Raw genomic sequence first — 24009 nt, 5'->3', positions numbered from 1 at the left:
TTTATACTGGGGATTCCATCGTCAATTTAAGTAGTTTCATGAAAAAAGGAAAGAGTGGTGATTTTCACTCTATATTTTATCTCGGACGTGTCCTTTCCATTTTTTATGTATTAATATATATATATATGTATGTATGTATGTATGTATGTATGTATGTATGTAAGTTGATAATCACCACACATCAATTTTACCTCACACTCATAACTATTGTTTAGTGTTGAAACGTGAGTGGTGTTGGTAGCAATGGTGGTGGTAGTGAGTAACAGTGTGGAGGTGATAGTGGCAATGGTGCGAAGAATGTGGTGATGGTGACAGTGGTGATGACTGCAACATTGAGACAGTGGATATAATGATGGCCATGGTGGTAGGGGTGAAGCGCGAGTGCAAGTGGCGATGGTCATGGTGGACAATGGTGGTAGTGGCGAGGGTAAAACAGTGGAGGTAATGGTGGCTAGTGTGATGGCGGTAGAGAAAATGGCAATGGTGATACATAATTTTATCTTTTATTAAACTCTAAATTTGTTTTATAATGCATATTCTTTTTCTATTATTTTTGAGAACTGTTCTTGAAAAACAAAGTAAACCTCAGTTTGATGTTCTACAAAAACTTAGGCTAAATATTATTTTTACCTTTTCTATTTTTAAGTTTATTTTCATAAAACAGTATCCCAAACGTATTTTTCAACCGTTTTTGTATTTGCAAAACAAAAAATTATTTTACGAAATGTTAACGGGCTCTAAAAGATTTTACATTCTTCCGATTATAAAGGTGGAGAGATTCGACAAAGATATTGAAGCCCAAATGTAACATTCTGTTGGGCCAAATGACCCAAAACCCACATAATATTGAAAATCCAAAGAACTTGTGCACTAAGACAACTTTAACAAATGCCCCTCGTCTCTTTCTCTCTCTCTCTCTCTCTCTCTCTGCAAATTCAATTTCCTCCGAAAAACCCAACCTTTAATTCGTTATGGCTTCTTCCGACATGGATCTCAACGCCCCTCACTCCATGGGTACCACCATCATTGGCGTCACCTACGACGGAGGCGTCATACTCGCCGCCGACTCTCGTACCAGCACCGGTAAATCTCCTCACTCTCTCCTCCACCAAAACCCTAAGCTGATTTTTCACTTTCAACACTCACCCAAAACGCCTTTTGATTCTTGCAGGAGTGTACGTGGCCAATCGCGCCTCCAACAAAATCACTCAGCTCACCGACAATGTCTACGTCTGCCGCTCTGGATCGGTACCCATATTGTCAAATTTCACTTCTTTCAGTTCAATATCATCAATTTCTTAATTTTTTTCCGACCATTCCAATGTTTTCCCCTTTTGGGTTTCCCAGGCTGCCGATTCCCAAGTTGTTTCCGACTACATGCGCTACTTGCTCCATCAGCACACGTCAGTGTTTCCTTATTTTGTTCTGCGATTCTTTTCCTTTTTATGATTCTCCTTTGATTTTTTTTTTTTTTCCTGATGGCTTTGTGTTTTCTCAGCATTCAGCTTGGGCAACCTGCGACTGTGAAAGTTTATGCAAACCTCGTCAGGCTGCTGTCTTATGGCAAGAAGGTTGGTTTTTTATTTTACTGTTTTAGTTCCTTGTTTGTTGGTATTGTGGTGTGAGATTTTGTTTGTAGCCTTGTGATGTTTTGGATTTGGCAGAATATGTTGGAAACGGGGTTGATTGTTGGCGGCTAGGACAAGCACGAAGGCGGTAAGATTTATGGAATTCCCCTTGGTGGCACACTGCTAGAGCTGCCCTTTGCCATTGGAGGTATGTTATGCTAGAATTTTTTCCAACTAAGTGTCAAATTTGTGTTTCTAACTGAGCTGCTACGGTTGTGGGATGAAATTGCACTGCTTGTACAAAAAAGATGTCATAGGATTTGTTTGATTGAAACTGATTGGTAATGCCGGATGTGCCTCAATGACATTTCAGTAATTCATTTTGGGGTCAATGAATGGAATTTGAGGGATCAACAACTTATATATACTGGCCAAAACAAGGGTTATGTTCAGATATGATATCCCTATTATCCCCATGCCATTGTGATTGGTTTCCATATCATATTTTGGATATAGCTTGAAAACTTGAAATGTCTTTTTGGAAGTTTTAAACCTTTAAATGTGATTTTGCCTTCCAAGGATGTTCAGTTTGATAGTGTTTCCCTAGAGTTTGGCTTAACTTAATATTTCGTATTGTAGGATCTGGCTCCAGTTCCTTGTATGGATTTTTCGATCAGCATGGAAAGAAGGAATGACCAAGGATGAAGCCGAGGTATGTATTTCTTCGTGTTTGCAGATTCAAAGTTTTAGTACTTCGGAACATATTGGTCGTGAAAAGTTCTAAGTTTCCATGGGACTTGACTTGGTCGCTATTTTACATCAATAAATAACTTAAATGAAACAATATTGCAAGCAAACTTTGATCATTTGAAAGGAAATCGGTACTAAAATTTTCGTTTTATGGCTCCATCATATATAATATGTAGTTGGTGATGATATTATTCAAGCATTCCCTGTGACAAATAAAAGGATTGCTATCGTTATGTAAAGTTTGGCTTTGAGCTTTATTGTTTACGAATCTTGGGTGGCACCATTGCAGCAATTGGTGGTCAAGGCCGTTTCTCTTGCCATTGCACGAGATGGTGCCAGTGGGGGTGTTGTCCGTACTGTAGTTGTATGTTCTTTTTTCCCCTCGACTTTATTTGTGACTTGGGCAATCATATCAGTATTTTTGTTTCGAACATGCAAGACCATATATTGGCTAAGTCCCTTTCTTTCCGTTCCATTTGCGCGGTTTTGCATATCAATTCTGATGGAGTGACTAGAAACTACTATACGGGTGACAAACTTCCACTTTGGCACGAGGAGTTGGAGCCTCAGAAGTCATTGTTGGACATCTTGAACTCTAGTCCTGAGCCGATGAACACACAATGAAGGTCTTGCTAACCGATAGGAGTACGGCTACTTTCTATTAGTTTCTTTAACTTATCAAACTCTTGTTTTCAAAGAGGAATATGGTGTGCAACTCCTATCTTGGAAAATTGCTCGTCTTTTGTGATTTAGTTGTTGTACGTTGGTTCGACCTTTCGACCTACATATGCTTAAATTGTAACTATTGTAGTTCGTGCATTGTGTCGTTTGCTTTATTTCTTTCGTTTCCTTTTTCACAAAACTACTTAAATTGACAATAGAATCCTCGGTAGGAAATGTGTCTTAACGTGCTTGTCTCATAAACATAAAAGTATCACATTAAAATGATACGTAATCTGCAATCGACTCATAGCTCAAGTAGTTAGTAACATTTAATGGTTCTACTTTGGGTTTATCGGATTTGGATCCTAAAGAAGATGAATATAACATGTATCTTATATTATATATAGAATGCCAATGGAAAAGTGCATAGTGCAAAACAGTGCACATGCGGACAAAAATTTTGGTGCCACCGGCTTCGACAAAAATAATTGGATGAAAATACCCCTTGGCCAAAAAAATTTCAAAGCATGAAATATGAATGCATAAAATAATCCAAGGGTAATTTGGTAAATTTACTTCTAAATAATTTTGTCATACCTGGGATGAACAGTGAACATGCAGCCAAAAATTTGGGGTCACACATGGTTGGACCAAAATGCCCGTCAGCCACAAAAAATACAACAGCAAATTGAATGGAGTAAGGGTAATTTGGTAATTTGGCTATCATAAAATATAATATAAATATAAGTGGGAAGAGAGAAAATAATAAAAAAATGAAAGAGAAGAAATAAAAGAATAAACAAATGACAAAAACATTTAAAATGTATAAATCATGGGTAGCGCACTGTGATTTAAAAAAATTCATTTTGCACGCGATTGTTTATTAAATATTATTTCTCAATTTTTAATTAAGAGGTGCATAGTGCCGATTATAAAAAAGTTTTTCACACGCGTATAATAATGTAATTCAATTAGTTATCAAATGATCATTTTTTTTATTCATAATGCCGGTTATAAAAAGTCTTTCGCATGCTGATAATAATGTGATTAAATTCATTGTCAAATGATTTTTTTTTAACAAATAATATTATCTATACTGAGGGGGAGGGAGTGCCCTTAGCCTCACAATGGGCTAACAATAATGTAATTCAATCAATTGTTTATTAAATATCATTTTCTCCATTCCTAATGTAAATTTTATACAAACCGATTTTATTATGTTAATTCAGCGACTTTAATTGGTTTACGAGGGGTTTGTTCTAGCATGATAAAAAATTATTCATTTACTTCAAATATTTAGTTTCCCTTTTGTCAATTTACATATATAAATACATTTAAAACGAGTAAGTCGCATATGTCATGCTGTGATTCAAAAAATGTCTTCTGTACGCGCGTAAGCACGTGCCTGAAGGCTAGTTATATATAAAGAGAATGGAAAAGGTGAATAATGATTTGGTGTCATCATGCTTGAACAAAAATGCCCCCAAAACAAAAAAGTTCAAAGGCTTCCCAAAATAATGCATCAAATAAGGCGGGGGCATTTTCGTCATTTTAACAATATTTTTTTTTAATAATTTACTTTTTGGTGCTTTTTTTTTTAATTAGTACCTCATGTAGGCTAGCAATAATGTGATTCAATTTCTTTATTTTTAAACATGTTCAAAACATCTTAAGAGGCGTGTAATGCCGGTTATAAAAAAGGTCTTTCACACATGGATAATAATGTGATTAAATTAATTGTGAAATGATTTTTTTTTTAAATAAACGATATTATCTACATTAAGGGGGAGGGGGTGAGCTTAGCCTTACAATAGTCTAACAATAATATGTTTCAATCGATTGTTTATTAAACATTATTTTCTCTATTCTTAATGTAAATTCTATAGAGACCTATTTTATTATGTGGATTCAGTTGCTTTAATTGGTTTATGATGAGTTTCTTCAAGCATGATCTAAAATTATTCGTTTACTTCAAATATTTGATTTTCCTTTTGTCAATTTACGCATATAAATACATTTAAAGAGTGTATTCAAAAAATATCTTCTGCATGCGTGTGAGCGCATGCATGAAGGCTAGTATGCGTTAAGTAGAAAACATCATTATCATCGTATAAATGACGACCAATCGTATTTATTCTCAAAAGGCATCTAAAAAATTTAAATAAAAAAATTAATGATATTATTGTCGTGTAGCGGTTACGCGCTTGAATGAAGGCTCGTATGCGTTAAGTAGAAAACATCATTATCATCATATAAATGGTCGTCAAAAGGCATCTAAGAATTTTAAATAAAAAAATTAATGATATTATTGTCGTATAGCGGTTATGCGCTTGCATGAAGGCTCGTATGCGTTAAGTAGAAAACATCATTATCATCATATAAATAACGACCAATCGTATTTATTCTCAAAAGGCATCTAAAAATTTAAATAAAAAAATTAATAATATTATTGTCGTCTCGTGTAGCGGTTACGCGCTTGCATGAAGGCTCGTATACGTTAAGTAGAAAACATCATTATCATCATATAAATGGTCGTCAAAAGGCCTCTAAAAAATTTAAATAAAAAAATTAATGATATTATTGTCGTATAGCGGTTACGCGCTTGCATGAAGGCTCGTATGCGTTAAGTAGAAAACATCATTATCATCATATAATGATGACCAATCGTATTTATTCTCAAAAGGCATCTAAAAATTTTAAATAAAAAATTAATAATATTATTATCGTGTAGCGGTTACACGCTTGCATGAAGGCTCGTATGCATTAAGTAGAAAACGTAATTATCATCATATAAATAACAACCAATCGTATTTATTCTCATAAGGCATCTAAAAATTTTAAATAAAAAAAATAATGGTATCATTGTCGTGTAGTGGTTATAATATGCTATGGTGAACAAGTATGACGAGCTGAAAAGTTGACCACCTGAATTTCACACTTCCAGTATTCGAGGGAGAGAGAGAGAGAGAGAGAGATGAGTGGTGGTGCGACGAGTTCAGTGGTGGCGAACGTAGGTGGTCAGTCGCAGAGCCCCCACAAGGTGTTCGTGTACGGCAGCCTCATGGCGGAGGATGTCTGCCGTGTCCTCTTAAATCGCGTCCCTCAATCCTCCCCTGCCCTCCTCAATGGCCAGTCAGTCTCTCTCTCTCTCTCTCTCTCTCTCTCTCTCAGATAAATATAATTCGATGAGATGATATAATGCTGATGTGGAAATGAACGTGCAGTCATAGGTACAGCATCAAAGAAAGAGTTTATCCGGCGATTCTACCCGTCGAGAATAAAACAGTTGCCGGCAAGGCAAGTTATCGTTGTTAATCAAGTTTAGATTACATAATTAATCACATAATCAAAGTAATTTTTTTTTGTGTGTGTGTTTTCTGCAGGTGCTGTTGGGCATCACAGATCCTGAATTACATATTTTAGATGAATTTGAGGGCGCTGTGCCTGAGTATGAAAGAAGCACTGTTGATGTATCTTTGATGGTATTCACTTTTTACTTTTTACTCACTTGATGGTAAATATTTACTTGCCTACAATACAATGCTATGAGAATATCAGATTGAAGACACTGCTTGGGAAAGGTTTAGGGTATTTGGTCACAAAAATGTTTTCACCAAAATGATCCAAACAAATTTTGTGGACTTGATGGAGGGCGGCAATTTTTTTCTGCAGGATACTTCTGAGAGCTTGCTTGTTCAAGCATACGTTTGGAGCAACAAAAATGATCCAAACTTGTACGGAGACTGGGATTTCGAGGTAAACTCTTCTTTCTTCTTACTTCTTAGGAGGATCGAAACAAAATAAGTAAACGAAATGGAACAAAGTTACTTTTCTGTTCGAGTTCGTGTATAGATATTGAAAACTGAAAACAAAATGGTTATCAAACGATCTTTAAGAGAACCTATTAAAGAACGTTCTAATGTTATCGATTTTGGTTAGCATTAGCGCTCTCTTTACATTTGTCTGACTTTCCTGGTTGGTTTGATCCCTTTAAAATGAGAAGGAATGGAAACAACTACACATGAAAGATTTCGTCAAGATGATCAAGATGACTTCGGGTTTTATGGAAAAGCTGGAGCTGCCCGAAGCAAAGCCAACGGTTGCAACAGACGAGTAGTTCTTTCAGCAGGATCGCGAGAATCCACCTGCGTCATAATCCTAGATTCAGTTGTAGATTCTGATCCGTATAAACAGCGTATGTCGTTCTGTGATCCGTATAAACAGCGTATGTTGTTCTGTGATCCGTATTCAGTGTATTTCGTAATAATTGGAGGTTTCTATACTTGTTTGAGGCATTGATCAAGAACAACTATTATTTGGACTTGGAATAATCTTATACGTCCGCAAGAGACTTGTACCAAATGTGATCCTTGAATCGACGGCTTAAATTAAGGCAAATTACAAGACAATTTATACTCCAATACATTACTCATTCGGATCGACGGAGACACGGCGGCGTATTCTTAGATACCCGAACTTGCCGGCACCAGGCGACGAGCCCTCGAAAATAAATGGCAGATACCCTGTTGCATCTTTGTACCTCTGCTGAATCTGCATAGATCAAAATCTATTAGCTACTGCAGTGACGATCTTAATAAAAAAAAATCTCTTCCTGATAGAATTACCTCCAAAATTTGTTGGCTGCTCTGCAGACAATTCCTTCCGACAACACAAACCGTTCCACCGGAACCTCCACCTGTAATCTTGGCTCCATACAACGTCCCATCATCGGATTTAGATGATTTAGCATATTGCATCTCTTGTACCAACCGTACAAGCCGATTTGTTCCATCAGAGCCAAGTCCGCAAGCACTATAGCTGTAGTGACACTGCAAAAGAAGATTATGTTCGGGTACTGGCTAGCTAACTAGTAGACCGAGATTTGTAGGTGACATGGAACCAATACATAATATGTTCTGAACCTATATTCAAGTAACATATCATGATTCAAATTTTATGGGTGCGCATCTCGTTCTTTCTTTATTTCACGAGCAGGTAACTGGCATATAGAAATGATCTTTCAACTTGCCCAAACTAGAACTTGTTTTAGCGCATTAATTTTCAAGTTTTCTTCAACTATCTTGCAAAATCAGAAACTTGTACATACCTGATACAGTAATTCTCCAAGAGCTGTAAGCTGATCATCTGAATTTGCAGATGTTAGCAGTGCTTTGAAGGTCTACACATCAAGTAAATACCAAAAATAACTTAGATGATTAAATAGTAGTCCATAAAACAAGAAACAAAAGTATCGTCATATAATATTCCGGTACTAACCTTAACCCGGAAATTTTCATATATAGGATGTCTAGCAGGTGATCTCACTACGTAGCTGCAATTTGGATCAATTACTGTAACTGGATCGTTGTGATCATCATACTTCTCAAGAAAAGTTTCACCAAGTATAGTTTCAGGAAGCACCTTAACATAAAGAGCCTCATATCTGAAATTCAAGTTATGAAAATATAAATAAACTTCTACATGATCAATACAGATGTAAGGTATTTAGCTAAAAACTTCGCCTTTGTTTTTTGGCCAGTAAGTGAACCTTAATATTTAATGAGTTTCTTAAAAAGTCCTGGTGGAGAATATTACCTATGAGGTGGCAGGTTGCACAAGTAATTTAATGAAGCTTCAGCTTCAAGTAGTTCATAACCATCATCCTCCAACTCATCGATTGTCCCATATGCAGTTGATGATGATCGAGACAAAATCATAGATGCTGCGCACTTTATCATCTTCCGACCCATAAAGGCACCTATTCTAACAGATCCATAATCCGCACCTCCAACACTATACAAGAAGAAAAACGGCAAGACTCAAGTGCAATTCCTTATTTGATTTTAGGGACAAAAAATATGATTTTGGTAATGAGGTTAAAGATAGTTTAGTTGATATATATAAGACGATGTGTCATGGATAACCTGTGTCTTATTCCTGAATCAATTCCCCAAAAGCGAACATGGCCAGGAATTTCTACAAGTCCAAGAACCTCAGCAGGCTGTAGGGAGAATCAAACAAAAAAATAAATGACATAATATCTCTATATGAGAAATGCAGCAAGATGGTTGTTCTCTGCAACATCAATAGCGGATACCTGGCACACCATCGCAAGAAGCTTGTTTGCTTCACCACATGCAGATGTCATCTGGTCCATCACACCACATGGTGCTCCAACAATATGATTCTCCACCTAATATACAACTAGAATAATCAAAATTATGAACACAATGAAAATATCAAAAGAAAAGCAGTCTACGTTAATTATATACTGTGCTGAAGGTTCAACCTTTTGGCAAAGTAAAGCAAGATCTCTGGGACTGATGCTTAATCCTACAAAGCACAGGGTCGGTTTCAGTCATTTGTTTTCCATTGCTTTATATGATAATAAATTTTAAAACATAATTATGTAAGCACCTAAAAAGGACTGCTTCTGTTGTTCTTAAATATACAATTAGAATAGCTAAAAAAAGCTAATTTGAATAATGAAAATACCATGGGCAGCAGCTATGGCAGACATGGTAGCAACTTCCACAGAAGCAGAAGAAGAGACACCTTTGCCTTCCGGGACTGAGGAAGAAACCTGTATGTTATTGCAAGTGGAGATGTCAACATTATGGTCATAATATATGACAGTAAGCTATTTGTAAGCAACCTTAGAGTACGCTATATATCAACTGAACAAATCAACGTATTCTAAACAAAAATGCCTACACATACCAGCAAACTGATGCTGTCCTCAAAACGTACATCTCGTTCTATCATCAAAACCAGAATGACACCTGCAACATATGCCGCCCACCTGAAATTGAAACCATGTAAGTAGTTTACAAAGTTACAGATACAGACAAATTGAAGAAGGATGATTGACCCACTTTTGGGATGGATCTTGTGAAAAGTATTTCTTTGCCTTCTCATATGACATTGGTTTATCTCCGTCCATAAAATCAGATAGATCCATGTCAAATGTTGGGCTACGGTTGCTTAACTCTGAACCATATGAGACCTGATACAACCAATATATGAAAATGGTAATGGTAATGGTAATGACAATTATATTTATTTCTATTTTTAAAAGCAGGTATTTCCTACACACAGGCATCATTCCATAAGCTGTTGGGATAACTTTGAAAATTAACAACCAGATGTTATTGTGTCAATAGGAGAAACTATATCGACAGTCTAAACCTTTCTCACTTCCCAAAGATAAAGACAACCCCACTTCCTATACTTAAGAGACATATTGACTCTTAATGCTTAAACTTACAATTTGCAGGACAGGTGTTGGTTTTCGTCCTTCTGCCTGCTGCCGGGCCAGGACATGTTTCCAGAGCCTATGTTTACTTGGATGATTTCGTTGTATAGCAACATGGCAGGCTTCCTTTATCGGCATCTGTGAGAGAAAACATCAGAAGAAACTGTCAGGAGGAAAGACAAGGTTTTTGTCCCATGAGTCTAGTTTGAATGCTAGGTTTCTGTTTTCAACAATATGTGTGTGTCTGCGTGCCAGTGAGAGTGCGCACACATGTGTACACTGCACCAAGTGGCAAGAGTAGGCTTAGCAGACAGAACAACAAATATCCATCAAATAGTACAGAGACAAACCTGCAAGACCAGGCTTCCTGAATAGTCAGCAATCCCTCCCATTACGTCCAACCGTCCAGGTGCTCTTGCCACAAAAATTTCTTCCTGTGTCCCAAAAATCAATTACAATTACTCAGAAAAATCATTGTAAAAACAATTCAGATTCTGAAAAAATATGAAAAACATCTACAATTTTCCTCAGCCAAACTTCTAAACAATACTGGCATTGCTGATATGGTTATAAAAAATTTAAAACTTAAGACAAAGCCTATCAGATTTTAGTTGAACCAAGTGAGACCTCCCAGTTGAAGAGTCCAGCTGCAGCCTTGCGCTCCCGGCGCTTCTCAGTAGTTTTTTCAGAGTAATAAACAGAATCTAGTTCTGCCAAGCTCTTCAAAAAAGTCATTGTATCTGAAATACCATGAAGATCTCCATGAAGAATCTCGAAGTCTTCAGTGCATCTAAAAATAGAGTTGCATTGATGTTAATATGAAGTATCCAATTAATTCTTGCATAAAAACAAGAGTGATAGAAGATGCAACTCACGAGTTCATTAGGGAGCTCTTCTCGCTCACTTTGCAAGTAGGTGATCCAATTCCAAGTTCACTTTCCGCATTTGCATACCATTCAGGAATTGCCATATCACGTCCAGGTACCCTCTGTAGTTGATACCCTAGAATTATGGCATCACGCAATCTTCTTGCCCCACTTAGCTACATTTTAGTATGAGAAAAGGGGAATCAAAATGTGAGTTTATTTCATTGAAACATAGTAGTTTTTTTGACAAATTGTTCAAATGAGTCTTCTGCCAACCAACCTTAGACCTTTTATTGTTGGCTTTGCACAGTTTGGCTAATTAATTTCCACACGAAATTTGTGTCAGACTGATAGTGGTAATAAAACTATTTGGTATTGAGTTCTGAAATCTACGAGTTGATTTTATACTCCTTTTTCTTAAAATTACCAATTCTGAAAGTTTAATTACCTTATCTGATGCATAGTTTTTCCCAATAGCAGTCTCCTGCAGGATGTGAGCTGCCACCTATAATTTCCAAATTGTACATTACCACACAGATGCAAAACACAAGTGTATAACTAATCATAGGATTCCAGAAACAACAATGGTACCTCACCACCATTGATACCTCCTTCATAGCATGGCTTCAAACTGATTGCACGCTCAAGGTAAGGTTTCCAGTGACCAGTGAGCAAGTCCCTCCTAATCATCTCAACGCCACCTTGATAATACTGTTACAAGAGATTATTTTAAACCCAACTAGTATCAGATTCTTGACAAGAATATAAGAGAGGAAAGAAAGAGATTCTTAATCATGCTTACTATCGGAAATCAATGGGTCACAGACTTCAACAAAATATAAGGGGTTGTTATGGGTCTTAAGTAATTTAACTGCATTCATCAATTATTTAAAAACAAAAAAATTGAATCCAAGAAGGATACTAAATGAGCCCAAAATTACTTGTATCATTGTTGAACATAAATGCGTTGTGCACACGACATGTGTTGTGTATACGTCATTGTTCAACATGACGTGTTCTATTATTCTTTTGTAAGATAGGGGATCATATTCATACCTCAAGCATATTTCTCAAGAAAGGTTCTTCATTGAAATAATCTCTGCGTACAAAGACAAAAGGTAACTTGTATGCAAGAGCTTCACTCACAGTGCCATATCCAATTTTTCCTGAAATAAAATGAACCAAAAAAAAATGTCAATCTCTATCCATTCAACATAAGCTTCCCGCCAAAATAGTTTCATACTCTACCAAGCATACAGTCAGACGCTGCCATAAAATCAGGTGTATAAGCATCTTTTGCAAGCTTTATGAAATTTGACGGAAGCTCCTGGGTGTCAGAACCACCACAAACCTGAATCGAAAAACAAAAACCTTTTTTTGTTATAAAATATCTGAGCACCATTAGACAGAACGAAAACGTAGGACATATGCTATGAAAATACCAGGCACAGCCATCCAGGGGGTAAAAACTCTTCCTTCAAATTCCAGCCTGCTGGCTGCAGATAGAGAAATACAAGTACAATAAGAATATACACACTCACAAAGTGGTTTCTTTGTGAAACCAAATACATGACTAAAACAGCAATTTCACCTGTCCACCAAAATTGAGGATGACTAGAGTTACATCATCTCCAATTCCAAGTTCCTCCCTCACCTATACCAGGAAAAGAATGAAAAATCAATGCGATCAATTTAATCAACAATGAAAGTGATTTGTTAAAGATCTATAGATGAAAACCTCTTTGCGGGATCTGCGAAACCTCCTCACAACTAGAGGTACATCAACTACATCACGGAAAGCAGGCACTGCAAAGTCATAACAACAATAGGAGGTAAACTAATCAACAATTCCCTGAACCAAAAAGAGAACAATGATAAATAAACACAAGGAAGCCACTGTCTTGGGGTAGAAAGCAACATACTTGGGCAGTATCCTGGGAGGCGGATGAGGAACTCACAGTGGGAATAATCTTCTGCTATCTATATTGACACAGAGGAAATTTACACAGGAACATCAAGAACCCATATGTGAACTTATTATCACTTTTAAGTATGTTTCACATCCTACATTGATATATAGAGACACAGACTGGATCATATCAAATGGAGAGAGTGGGTGAGATGCAATGAGCAAATGACTAAAATCTTAAAGTAAATAATTCAGTCTAAAGCACAGGAAGGTCACCTGCCAAACGATTGAACGATGATTATCTCCAGCAGCCATAACATACTCTGCATAGATAAAGTCCCAACTGTATAGAGCAACAAAGAGCAGAGAGAGTTTCAAAAAATGGTTGGACAACTCAAGATCATCATAAGTCATAACTGGAACTATCACTTCAAGATATGCTTTTACATTTAAAAATTATGAGAGTTGGAGCAAAATCGAATGCTAGTAATAGCAAGATACCTGAAGTTGGTGACACAAACAGATCGAATTCCTGCATCAGCCGCTGCATGGCACGCAACTGGAACAACATCAGAGACCTGTTCTTGTACAAGTAGAACAAGATATCAATCAGAGTCAAGATCATCAGGGAAATATAAACACAAATCCAAGTTCCCTTCAATTCATGCTTAACCGACTAAAAAGCAATGAATAACAAAACCACAGAAGAAGCGCATTTTAAGTACCACTAAATCAGCTTTGATGGAGGTCAGCCACTCCACTTCTGTTTTCAAGATTGAAGCCCGAGGTGCCACAGCTGTCTCCGAATACTAACACAGCCAAGCAAAAGAAAAGCAAACACAACAAAAATAGCCAAAATTTAGGAATAATTGAAAAACAAAATCGAAAAGCAACATTACTTCATTGCCGGTATAAAAAATACAATAAAAAAAACAGCAGATAGAAATTAGTCGCTACCTTCGCCAAGGAAGCAAGACGATCAACTGTTAAAGCATCTGCCTGAACAGCTCCACAGTCCAGAAGAACCTAAAATCCACACCATTCCATATATTGCCAAAATTTCAACTTTACATCACTAATTTCAGGCTAAATCTTCAAAAATCATATAAATTATCACAATTTTGTTTACCATTACATTACATCACTAAAATTTCCACTGCAAAACTACTAAGTTCAAGCTAAAATATCAAAAATCATATAAATTATCATAATTTTGTTTACCATTACATAAATTAGTGAATTTCCACTGCTACATTACTAATTTCAAGCTAAAATTATCAACAATCACAATTTGATTCTACAAAATTGTAATTTTGATAAATAAACATGCAAATTGCGAGCCTGAACACGTAAAAGCGTTACCTTTCGAATGAAGAGGCGAGGCGATTGAATCTCGGAAGTGAAGACGAAGTCTGGAGCTCCCGTGACGACATGGACATCGTGGCCGGCGAGAATCAGGTGCCGCGCAACCTACACTCACAGAATGCGGCGCTGATCAGCAGCCAATGGAAACTCGACACAAAAAATTTTGAAAAGTTTGACTGATTGGAGTGAGAAATTGACCTCGACGACGCGAGTGGCGTGGCCGAAGCCGTGGCCGGTGACGTAGTAAGCGAAGACCAGGTGTTTCCTCGACGCCGACACTCCTTCGCTCTCTTCGTCAATCCTCATTCTCTCTCTCCCCTCTTTCTCTCTCTAGAAAATAGCAGTTGGTGGCTGCGGCGGAGGAGGAGAAGAGAATGTCAGTTATAGAGGAAGAAGAAGAAGCGTTTGGGTAATTACGTAATTAAGGATAAGAAAATAGAGACGGGTGTCGTTTTTGGAATAATTACGAAGGGATTGAGGAGCGGGTTTTTGCCGGTTTTGATTTGATGTTTATCCTCTTCTTCTTTCTTTCTTCAGCTCCGCGGCTAGAGTTAGGTAATAATACACGTCAATGCCACGTCAGTTAGGATGGGCGATCTTCGCGCTTTCCGATGTCGTATAATCCGAAACAGCTCCGTTTTCCGAAGAATCCGGGCGACAATGATTTGGGCTGGAGAAGAGAGGATGATAAAGGGGATAATTGGTTGGTGGTTTGTTCGAATAACTTCTTTACAATAATGTTTCCCGAATTGAGGCCCAATTTGTTGGGAGGAATCTCAAGTAACCATCCATGACTGGAATCGTATATTTGTAGTAAACTGTACGCAGACATTATATGACACGGATACACTATCAATTGTATTAATGAAAGTAATGCAATACATTTATTATGTTCATGTTGACTTGTTGTTTTGACAAATTGTATTGTATTAATCCAGTAAATTAACGGATAAATAATCTCATATCAACATCCAATTATTTAAAACATGCTACCTTTCTTTTACCAAACAATATTATTTACATTAAGAGGGTGATGAAGTGGACGAAGCCTCATAATGAGCTAGTAAAAATGCGGTTCAAATTCTCTTTGGCGAGAATCGAACCTAAAACCTCACACTTACAAATGAAGAAAAATACTATTAGATTGTAATACTAAGTAGCAAAACACGTTTTTTCTTTCTCCTAACATGCAATGTTCTCTTTCGCATGCATTGCACCAATCCACTCTTGCCCTTTGTCGTGGGTCAAGTCCATTTGTCCTTGTCAAAATTCAAATCCGGCCCAGGAAAAATGAAAGACAGGTGCAACATTGGAGCATTACTTTCAAGGAAGAAATTGGTTTGGGCCTTGGAAGAATCAATATTCCAATGTACATATCTGTAATTTCGTATCCCCGTGAGGGTTTCTCCTCCCTTTATATACCGGTCGCCAGTGTAGCCTTACAATTCCCTTTCAGCCGAATCCCTAATTGCTTCTTGTGTTTCTCTGTTTTAGGGTTTCTGGGTTTATGTTTTGCATCTTGAATTTTGTGAAATTTAAATGTAGGCGAATTGAATTATGATTTTTATGGGGCTGGAGTTTGGCTCTTTGGCTTATTTACAACGGTGCCATAGAGATGAATGCAGCTTCCCTACATCAACCTCTCAACCTTTTCACCCAATTTCGCTACGATATTTTTATTTACTCTGGCGATTTTTTCTGTTGAGGTTGATACATTTTCCCGTATTTATTTAAATTCAAATTTATGGATTTTGGTATTTCTTTCCCCATTTTTATTTATTTAAATTCAAATCTATGGATTTTGGTATTGGAATCGAGTGGTAATTCAGGCAGCCCCCTTGCGATGACGATAGCTTGGGAGGCGTTTAACTGCTCGTATATCGATTTGCTTTTGCTCTTCAGATTAGCTGAGATTTCCATCTTTGAAGCTTGTCTAGTAGGCATCAGTACATTTCATAATTATTTTCAGAATTTCTACGATAGTAAGTGATTTTCACTTTTTTTTTTTTTTCTTCGATAGCAAGTGATTTTTGCATTTTCAATTTTTTTTTTTCAGCGTTCAGCATGCATTCACACCTATACCTCGTTTAATAATTTTGATTGAATAAATCAAAGGCGAATGAATTAGGATCTGGTCCAGAAATTAACTTTAACATTGAGATTTATTCCGCAATTGACCTACAATACACGATTTATCTCAAAACTGGGGATGAAACCGAAAGCAACTCAGACTTTCCACGGATTAAATTTACAAAATTTCCCTAGAAGTGGCAGAATTCATCAGCAGCATAACCATTGCAGTTTGAACAAAATACTAGACCGGTACTAGGTGTCTTCGAAGAACTAAAGAATGCACAGCTCAACCAAAGTTGTTGTAAGTTGCGAGTTATATTAAGTGACCGGAGTATAATTGTTCTGGATGAGCTGTGGCTCCATCCAATGTAACTGCTGTTCCTGCCAGTGTTGTATCCCACCGGGTCCTTCCATCATCGTTCCACCAAACCCTGATGCTTCCGTGCCATTGTAACCATTATCATCGGTGTCCATCATTTCAAGTTCCATGGGTTCCGACTGGCTTGCAGCCTGTGTCTCATCTCTTGATGCTGGTGGGAAGTTAGGTGCAACCCAGGGAACAACAGCCATACACCCATTTGAAACTTCTTTGTTTTTCTCATTGGATCCAGGATCCTCTACCGGTTTTAGCAATTTTGAATATCCCCATGAATAAATATGATCTGCCAGAAACAATTCGGTTAGTAAAAGGCATGATATCAATTTCAAGTAAAGCTCAGATGGATACCACAAATATCTGTTCATTCTAAGAAATGAAAACAAATCACCGTTCTTCATGTTTTTCTGAATTGTGAACATGATAACTTTGACATATGATTACATCGAAGAATAAGCTTACAACGGTACACAAAACAGATTTAAACAAAGCATAGCACCCACCTAGTCATCTCCATCAAAAGGTTACTGATAATATCAACACACATTGCAAAAAGATCACAAACAGATTCATTCACTATGTCAATTCACTCGTCCCACAACGAATGAACCTAGGCAGCTCAAAAAGCTTTCACAGTTGACATACTAGTAACTTGAAATTAGATTATATAATCACAACGATTTGCCACATATCTAAAACATGGTTCTGAAAGAGTAACACTAACACTACGTTTGGATGAGGAAAATAAACTTGAAATTTAGATAATCATAATTTATAAATTGACATGCACCAACAGCCTTGTTTGGATTCATAAATATAGAAATTTAGAATTTCTGCGTAAAAAAAAACTTGGAATTTGGAATCTCCGATGCCCAAATTTAAATTCCATGTAAATAAGTGTCATTTTCCAATTCCTATGATTTAGAGTTTAAAAATAACAAATTATGTATTCAATTCCATTGTTTTTTTGTTAACCAAATAAGAAAATCCACAAATTCTAGAAAATAAAATCCCGTCATTTTAACATTTCTTAGTAATCTTAAATTTCTTCGTCCATAATGTAACAGCAATACAGATATCCAGAGGCTTACCCCTTAAACCTGGAATCAAGTCCGAATTCACAATGACAGAGAAATCCTGCGAATCGGGTGCTTTGAAAATCCGCGTATTCGCGGGGTTATAGAGCACAAGAGCCTTCTCATCCCCTGAAGGCAAAGGGTCCGTTGGCAAATCATCTGTTTGCATCACAACACTGGTTTCTGGTGCTGGCTTTTCATCAAACACCTGAGCTGCACTACTTTGGTCTTCATTCAAAGTTGCAAATAACCCAGCATCCTTCAAAATTCCACAACAAAAAACAATAATTACATCAAAAACTGCAACAATTTTGAGAGACAGAAAGTGGGTCGTAGTCCATTACCATATCATAAAATTTTGGTAACGAATTAATAGTCCGTAACCATAACATAAAATTTTGGTAACGAATTGTTGAGAATTGAATAAAAGTGAGGAAAAAGCGCGGGAACAAACCCTAAATTGCTGGGAAATTGGGAATTGAAACCTTTAAAAAAAAAAAAAAAAAAAAAAAAAAAGGAAAAATTGGGAGCGCAGAGAGCCTACCAGTCTCCTGGATTTTGAGGAAGGAGAGAATAAGTCGTCGTCTAATTCTTCATAGTCTTTGCGCTTCATCTCTGCAATTCAAAAACCCTAATTCAATCTCTCTCTCTCCGTCCGCTTCACGTGCTTCGCACCGTCTGGATTTTCAGTTTTAGGATTTTATTTTTATTTTTATTTATTTGGTTTTGGTTATGGTGGGTGGTTTCTTCTGGGGGTTTCTCCAACCTTCTTCCAATATCTTATCTTTCACTAATAAGAACACTTCCCGCCCATAATATACGGAGAAGGCCCAAGTCGATGGCCCCAATGAAAGCCCATGTATCGGAAAAGGCCCAAATCGATATCCTCAAACAATTTGAATTACCACTTCAAATTTGCATTGGTGGAGTGGCAATCTTGTAATTTAGTAGCCACGTCAGACTACACCTCTGCTATTCGGATAACGAGAAGATTAGCTGCAAGCCAATCCCAATGACGGGGACGACGACGTCCTTCGTCGCCGCCCGGAACCTCACTCCTCCACGTACTTCTCCCTCCTCGCCGCCAGCGACAAGTCGTTTCTTCGAGCCCCCGCATTGCTCGCCCTATCGTCCAACAACAACAAGAGGCAAGCAAACTGAAACTGCCAAGTCGTTTTCCTGCAACTGCAGAACAGCCGAAGTGTATACTTATTTACAGTCCGACTGATTTGGTTCCAGTTTTTTGCAAGGCTGAGATGGCTATTCTCTGCGAGGATTGTAACGGGATAGGGTGGCTGCTTTGCGATTTTTGCAAAGGGCAGAAAACGAATGTGAAATCCGAGACCAATCGAATCTATCTTCGATGCCCATCTTGCAGAGCTGTGAGTTTTGAGCTCCTCCTCCTCCTCACAAAACCCAAGAATTTTTTGTTTGAGAGGTTTGATTTTTATGGACTTTGAAGTGAAATATTGATTTTTAGGTTTTTTGTTTTACATGTACTCCTTAAAAAATTATAATTTAGAAAAACACTTCAAACGCAATAATCTAGTGAAAAAATTAGACTAACTTGATAAGGAAAAAAGGTTTCAACAACTAATAATCAATTAGAGAATGATACGTGAATAGACGATCGTGTTTTCCTCAGTTCATTTATTGAAGTGTTTCTGTGTAAAACTTGGAGTTGTCGGTGTGTTTTTTTATTCTAATAAACTATATTTTATGTGAATGCAGATTGGTCAGTTGTGTTCAAAGCGCAAGGCATTCAAATGTGTCACATTCCCAAATTACAATGATGGTGAGAAGGTGTCTATTTAAGCCTCCAATTTCTTGTATCAAAGACGCTGCACGTGAAATTTCGAGTGTGATTCTTTCCTCCGCCAATACATGAATGTGATATGATTGTCGAATTCCTCCAATTTTTGCACAGCTTATGTTCATTTTTCAGGTTCTCATGTTTTATGTTTGCATAGTTTTGTTTGAGAGGAAGCAATTTACAAGTGAAAAATGAGAAAACCGTTTTCTGGTTTTTGTTGTCTATGTAAATTTACACATATTTTATATCATTGATATAAAACGACTTTATCAATATAGACTTACATAAAATTCTTTCTTCGTCGTTCAGATTAATGGTTTTGTAAGAGATTTTTTTTTTTCAAAAGTTTTGCAAGAGATTGATTGGGAGTTACAACTCTAACCCCAGGTTTTCATGAAAATTCAGCCCGTTTTACAGGACCTTACTGTGGATTTTTTTCAACTCAAACTGCATCATATCTTACATTTTCCTTGCCTTGATTGTCACCATTGACACATGGCTTTGCTTCCTCAAGTTTGAAACAGAAGAATGCACATGAACGAGCAAATTGTGAAACTAAAATCTGCCAATGGTAGATTTTCGGTGTTTATTACTTGATGCAAGTGCAAAATGTCTGCAATATAGTATTGTTTTACGCATCCGAAAGTCTTTAAACTAAGCATTTTGTTTCCGACTTTCTGCATCGCAGACATAGGATACCAACTGTAGAGTATATATACAATAATAATTAAACCATGCTACGATCTCTGTACGTCTAGTTAGGACCGTTATTGGATCTGAATTAATCTACACATGCGTACACATGACTTGAGTTAATATTTTCTTATAATTTAGTATATAGGTGGCAAACTCAGACGAGTGGTTTGCTGACAACAAACTTACGTAGAATGTAAGCATTGAAAATCTGGAGGCTCTTATTATCTGACAACACTTTCGGTGTTAATAGTACTTGCTAGTACTATGGGTATTTTTAAAGAAGTAATACTATAGAAATTAAATTTTGTAAATTAAATGATATGAAAGTTAATTGAATTATTACTTAAACATTGATGAACGTGCTGATTTTTATTAATGATACGTTATTTATTTGTAAATTTTATCTACAAATTTAATTTATCTGCTGTTATCCTTTTTCAAAGTTCATGAAACTGTCCTGACAGACGTTATTAAACATTTTTTATTGGTGTCACCAGGAGAAATATTGACCAAGCCTCTTTTTTCTTTTGATTGAACCAACCTCTTTTTCCCAACGTTTCATTTTTTTTAATTGGATACCTTTTGATTTCCAAATCTAATGGATGATCTTAGATTATTGACTATGACTGCTTCGATTAGATGTCCATATGAGTGATTATCTTACTAATTGATTAACGTTTAGTGCTAGTCTATATATGTATTATTAATATAAGCTGTAAGTACAGTACCATATCGTAGCAGTTCTGCTACCAAAATAGTAGATTAGATGCCTCAGAAAATCAGATGTTGAATTGGGATTGGATGCCTGACAAAATGCATCAGAAGATAATTTACGTAACTCAACTTCAGATTTCTTTCACCTCCTTCTCATCTGAAAGATAAGATCTTGAGGAGTAAAGAAAAGGGAAAAAAAGAAGAAGAAGATCAAAACCCTATATGCACATTGGGTTTTCTAGGTGGTGAGAAAAGTTGAGCTGGCCATCTGATGCTGTTGAGCAACCTCCCACCATATTATTGAAGAACAAGTCCTTGTCTTCCTCCACCATCTTCAGAATACCTTCAAACACAGAAACCTCACATGGAATCCTCAAAACGCCGGTCTGCTGAAACCCAAACTCCTCCTCCGCCTCTCTCAACAGAATGTGGAAAGCTGGCCGACCCAAGTAGTCAGTTGGGATGACAAACCTCTTGAGCTCTTCCCCAACACAGACAGCAAGGTAGCCTTTTGGGACAGCAGCATTGTTTGAGGCTTCACATGAAGTGGTTGTTTTTTCAGACAGAGAAAGTGTCCTCTTCAGAAACTTGATGCTCTTGCTGGTGGAAGAGGTAGTGGTGGCGGTGGATATTGCTTTTGATGAGTTAGCAATCTTTCTCCACTTTTTGAGAATCTGTTGGAGCCTGACAATGTCTCTGATCTTGTTTGATTTCTTTGAATCCATGGTGTTGTTCATTGTTACTCTTGAACCAAACTGTCAATGTAGACAGCTAGCTTTTTGTGAAAGTGCTTTGTGAAATTGCTTCCCTTTTGTTCATTTGAGACGGATGCTTTCAATTTATAGCGGTTGAGGACTGGTTTAGTATTGCTGCTTTGAAAAAAAAATTACTTTTACTGTCATCTAAGAATAAGCAACTGTGAAATAAAGCAGTAGAATGTTTTGGTAAACTTTTTTGTAAAAGTGTTTTGAAAAAAAAAACAGTATTATAATGTTTGATAAACTTTTATATAAAATAAATGTGAAAATAAGCTGTTTTTTCAAAGCTGGGTTTTGCAGCTTTGTGTTTTTGGCTTTTTTATCCAAAATTGTGAAAAAAAAGCTGAAGATGAATGTTTACCAAACATAAAAAAGCTCCTAGTTTTTTTTTTTATAGCCACTTTTTTTTCAGAATCACCTCAATATCAAACTAGGACTAAGATTATGAATATTTAATGTACGTTTTTCTATATAAACTAATTCGATATTCTTATCTTTTTATATGTATGTATATTATATAGTTATGTTACAAACCTATCAGAAGGTTGACAGATTCGTATATATATAGACAGAAGCTCAAGTCTCGGGACCGATTGAGATGGGCTATTATGGTTTCATGCAATTATACATTCATCAAAAACGATTTCAACTATTTTCAAAACATTTTTAAATAAACTAATAATTAGTTCATATTTTTAATACTAAATCCACAAGTTTGTTACCAATTTAAACATTGCCGCATCATATAATCAGCTTGTTTGTCCTAACAATACGTATGGATTCTTATTAATACTATATTCTAAAATACAACTTCATACACTCGTATTATAACATACAAACTTATTATACACGTGACATTATTTGAATACCACATAACAACTTTGCTTTTTGAAGAGGTCCTATATTATATGCACCCGTTAAATACGTGAATACTGATCTCTGTCTTTGTCTCCCATTGCAACTTTTAGGGTTTATAGTTCCGCACCAATACATGTTCGAGTTTTAAAATTAGATATATAATGTAACTGATTATGAGGAGTAAAAAATAGAAATTTATCAAAGTGTGAGGAATGAGAATGACTAATACCAACACTCACGGGAACTCGTAACGTTAAAATTACTTTTTTGGCTAAGATATTTTTACTTCTTTATTTCTTATGATTTTACAGTTGCGGTGGTCTCAAATTAAGTTATATTTCAGACATCAAGACTTGAAGACGAGATCACGTGATTATTTTTCTTAATAATTTTCTTGTGTTCCAAGAAAGTGAGAGGCAAAATGCCATTATCTGTGATGTGAAGTGAAGGTAATTACCGTGATTAAGTTAAGTGCTCCACTTTTCAAATGAATGATGAAGAATATTTCACAAGATGTTCAGCTATTGTCCCTGCTTCCTTTTTTTTGTTTTTGGTTATTTATTTATTTTTCTCTGAACTAATAAGGAAGGAGAATTCGACTCGAAGCACTCGAGACCTTTTTCGATATGAAAAAAAGAACTGTAACTAGCCTTAGACCATCTTATGACCTTTTTTAACATTAGAGAAATAATCGTCTTTAAAATAAGGGTTATTTGTTGACAATAAAAAAAGGAAGAATTCAATACGAGCTTATGATCTTTTTTAGAGTGTCGAAAAGAGAAACATAACACTAGACAAACGGCTAGTTTGTATTTGAGTCTTAACTACTTTCTTCTTACGTAGTGTACGTCAGCTTAATTACATTGCGTAATTCGCATGTTGGAGTAATGGTGCGTGATCATTGAAAGGTACAAATATAGTGGGACAAATACATATAGTAGTAGGATTAAGCATATGTACATATCGGACAAGGATTATCTGCCCTCCCACTTCCGATTTCCTCATGTGCCCTTCCGTGCCCTCCTGTTCGTGTGGTCACGACTAAGCCACGTCAACATTTTATATTACTATTCATTTTTGTCTTATTATCTCTATAAAAAAACAAAATAAAATGTTGACGTAACTTAACCATGACCACACAAAACAGGAGGGCAGACAATCCTTGTCCGTACATATATTGATTGGAAAATATTATTGCAAGTATAACGTGATCCACACTAATAATCTGCAATAATTGTAATTTGTCAAGACTTTAATTTCCCCAACTTT

General features: G+C 36.4%; 5 protein-coding genes, 1 non-coding gene and 1 pseudogene across 8 annotated transcripts; 4 read left to right on the top strand and 3 right to left on the bottom strand.

The window, feature by feature from the left end:
• The first annotated feature begins 885 nt into the window (after positions 1 to 885).
• LOC103957513 lies at positions 886 to 3137 on the top strand (annotated as a pseudogene).
• Positions 3138 to 5898: 2761 nt separating this feature from the next.
• LOC103957511 (AIG2-like protein D) lies at positions 5899 to 7343 on the top strand. Of its 2 annotated transcripts, XR_668717.3 has the most exons (6): positions 5899 to 6113; positions 6206 to 6278; positions 6365 to 6463; positions 6654 to 6737; positions 6985 to 7183; positions 7214 to 7343. XR_668717.3 is itself a non-coding variant. In XM_009369683.3 (5 exons), exons 1-5 carry the CDS (start codon positions 5956 to 5958, stop codon positions 7096 to 7098), a joined length of 528 nt encoding a protein of 175 aa, XP_009367958.1. In that variant the 5' UTR covers positions 5899 to 5955; the 3' UTR covers positions 7099 to 7343. The 2 variants fall into 2 exon arrangements, 1 of the variants encoding a protein (XP_009367958.1); XM_009369683.3 differs by having other exon boundaries at positions 6985 to 7343.
• LOC103957512 (L-arabinokinase) lies at positions 7277 to 14872 on the bottom strand. The gene is made up of 29 exons (XM_009369685.3): positions 14575 to 14872; positions 14374 to 14481; positions 13969 to 14037; positions 13737 to 13820; positions 13513 to 13589; positions 13288 to 13354; positions 13025 to 13082; positions 12841 to 12908; positions 12694 to 12756; positions 12545 to 12598; positions 12351 to 12453; positions 12159 to 12268; positions 11694 to 11813; positions 11551 to 11607; positions 11112 to 11278; positions 10864 to 11026; positions 10587 to 10670; positions 10249 to 10374; positions 9857 to 9987; positions 9702 to 9783; positions 9477 to 9564; positions 9271 to 9314; positions 9079 to 9174; positions 8906 to 8982; positions 8577 to 8774; positions 8259 to 8424; positions 8089 to 8160; positions 7607 to 7810; positions 7277 to 7532 (listed from the first exon to the last, which is right to left on the bottom strand). Exons 1-29 carry the CDS (start codon positions 14680 to 14682, stop codon positions 7407 to 7409), a joined length of 2970 nt encoding a protein of 989 aa, XP_009367960.1. The 5' UTR covers positions 14683 to 14872; the 3' UTR covers positions 7277 to 7406.
• Positions 14873 to 16203: 1331 nt separating this feature from the next.
• Positions 16204 to 16329, top strand: LOC125480258. Its single transcript, XR_007260641.1, has one exon. It is a non-coding gene; the product is annotated as a small nucleolar RNA snoR77 (small nucleolar RNA).
• A 190-nt stretch (positions 16330 to 16519) lies between these two features.
• Positions 16520 to 18665, bottom strand: LOC103957509. Its single transcript, XM_009369682.3, has 3 exons — positions 18446 to 18665; positions 17917 to 18160; positions 16520 to 17111 (listed from the first exon to the last, which is right to left on the bottom strand). Exons 1-3 carry the CDS (start codon positions 18512 to 18514, stop codon positions 16768 to 16770), a joined length of 657 nt encoding a protein of 218 aa, XP_009367957.1. The 5' UTR covers positions 18515 to 18665; the 3' UTR covers positions 16520 to 16767.
• A 163-nt stretch (positions 18666 to 18828) lies between these two features.
• Positions 18829 to 19812, top strand: LOC103957508. Of its 2 annotated transcripts, none has more exons than XM_009369681.3 (3): positions 18829 to 19049; positions 19141 to 19283; positions 19633 to 19812. In XM_009369681.3, exons 1-3 carry the CDS (start codon positions 18914 to 18916, stop codon positions 19714 to 19716), a joined length of 363 nt encoding a protein of 120 aa, XP_009367956.2. In that variant the 5' UTR covers positions 18829 to 18913; the 3' UTR covers positions 19717 to 19812. The 2 variants fall into 2 exon arrangements, with proteins under 2 accessions (XP_009367956.2, XP_048437952.1); XM_048581995.1 differs by having other exon boundaries at positions 19141 to 19339.
• Positions 19813 to 20132: 320 nt separating this feature from the next.
• Positions 20133 to 21968, bottom strand: LOC103957507 (auxin-responsive protein SAUR22-like). Its single transcript, XM_009369679.2, has one exon. The coding sequence runs from the start codon at positions 21859 to 21861 to the stop codon at positions 21343 to 21345; it is 519 nt and encodes a 172-aa protein (XP_009367954.1). The 5' UTR covers positions 21862 to 21968; the 3' UTR covers positions 20133 to 21342.
• Positions 21969 to 24009: the final 2041 nt, after the last annotated feature.

This window comes from the organism of the source record quoted next, unplaced genomic scaffold (genome assembly GCF_019419815.1).
Source record: "Pyrus x bretschneideri cultivar Hongxiangsu unplaced genomic scaffold, Pyrus_bretschneideri_v1 Contig1, whole genome shotgun sequence".
In the NCBI taxonomy this organism is placed as follows: domain Eukaryota; kingdom Viridiplantae; phylum Streptophyta; class Magnoliopsida; order Rosales; family Rosaceae; genus Pyrus; species Pyrus x bretschneideri.
Note: the sequence above shows the minus strand (reverse complement) of the source record. Positions and strands in the feature narration are given on the sequence as shown.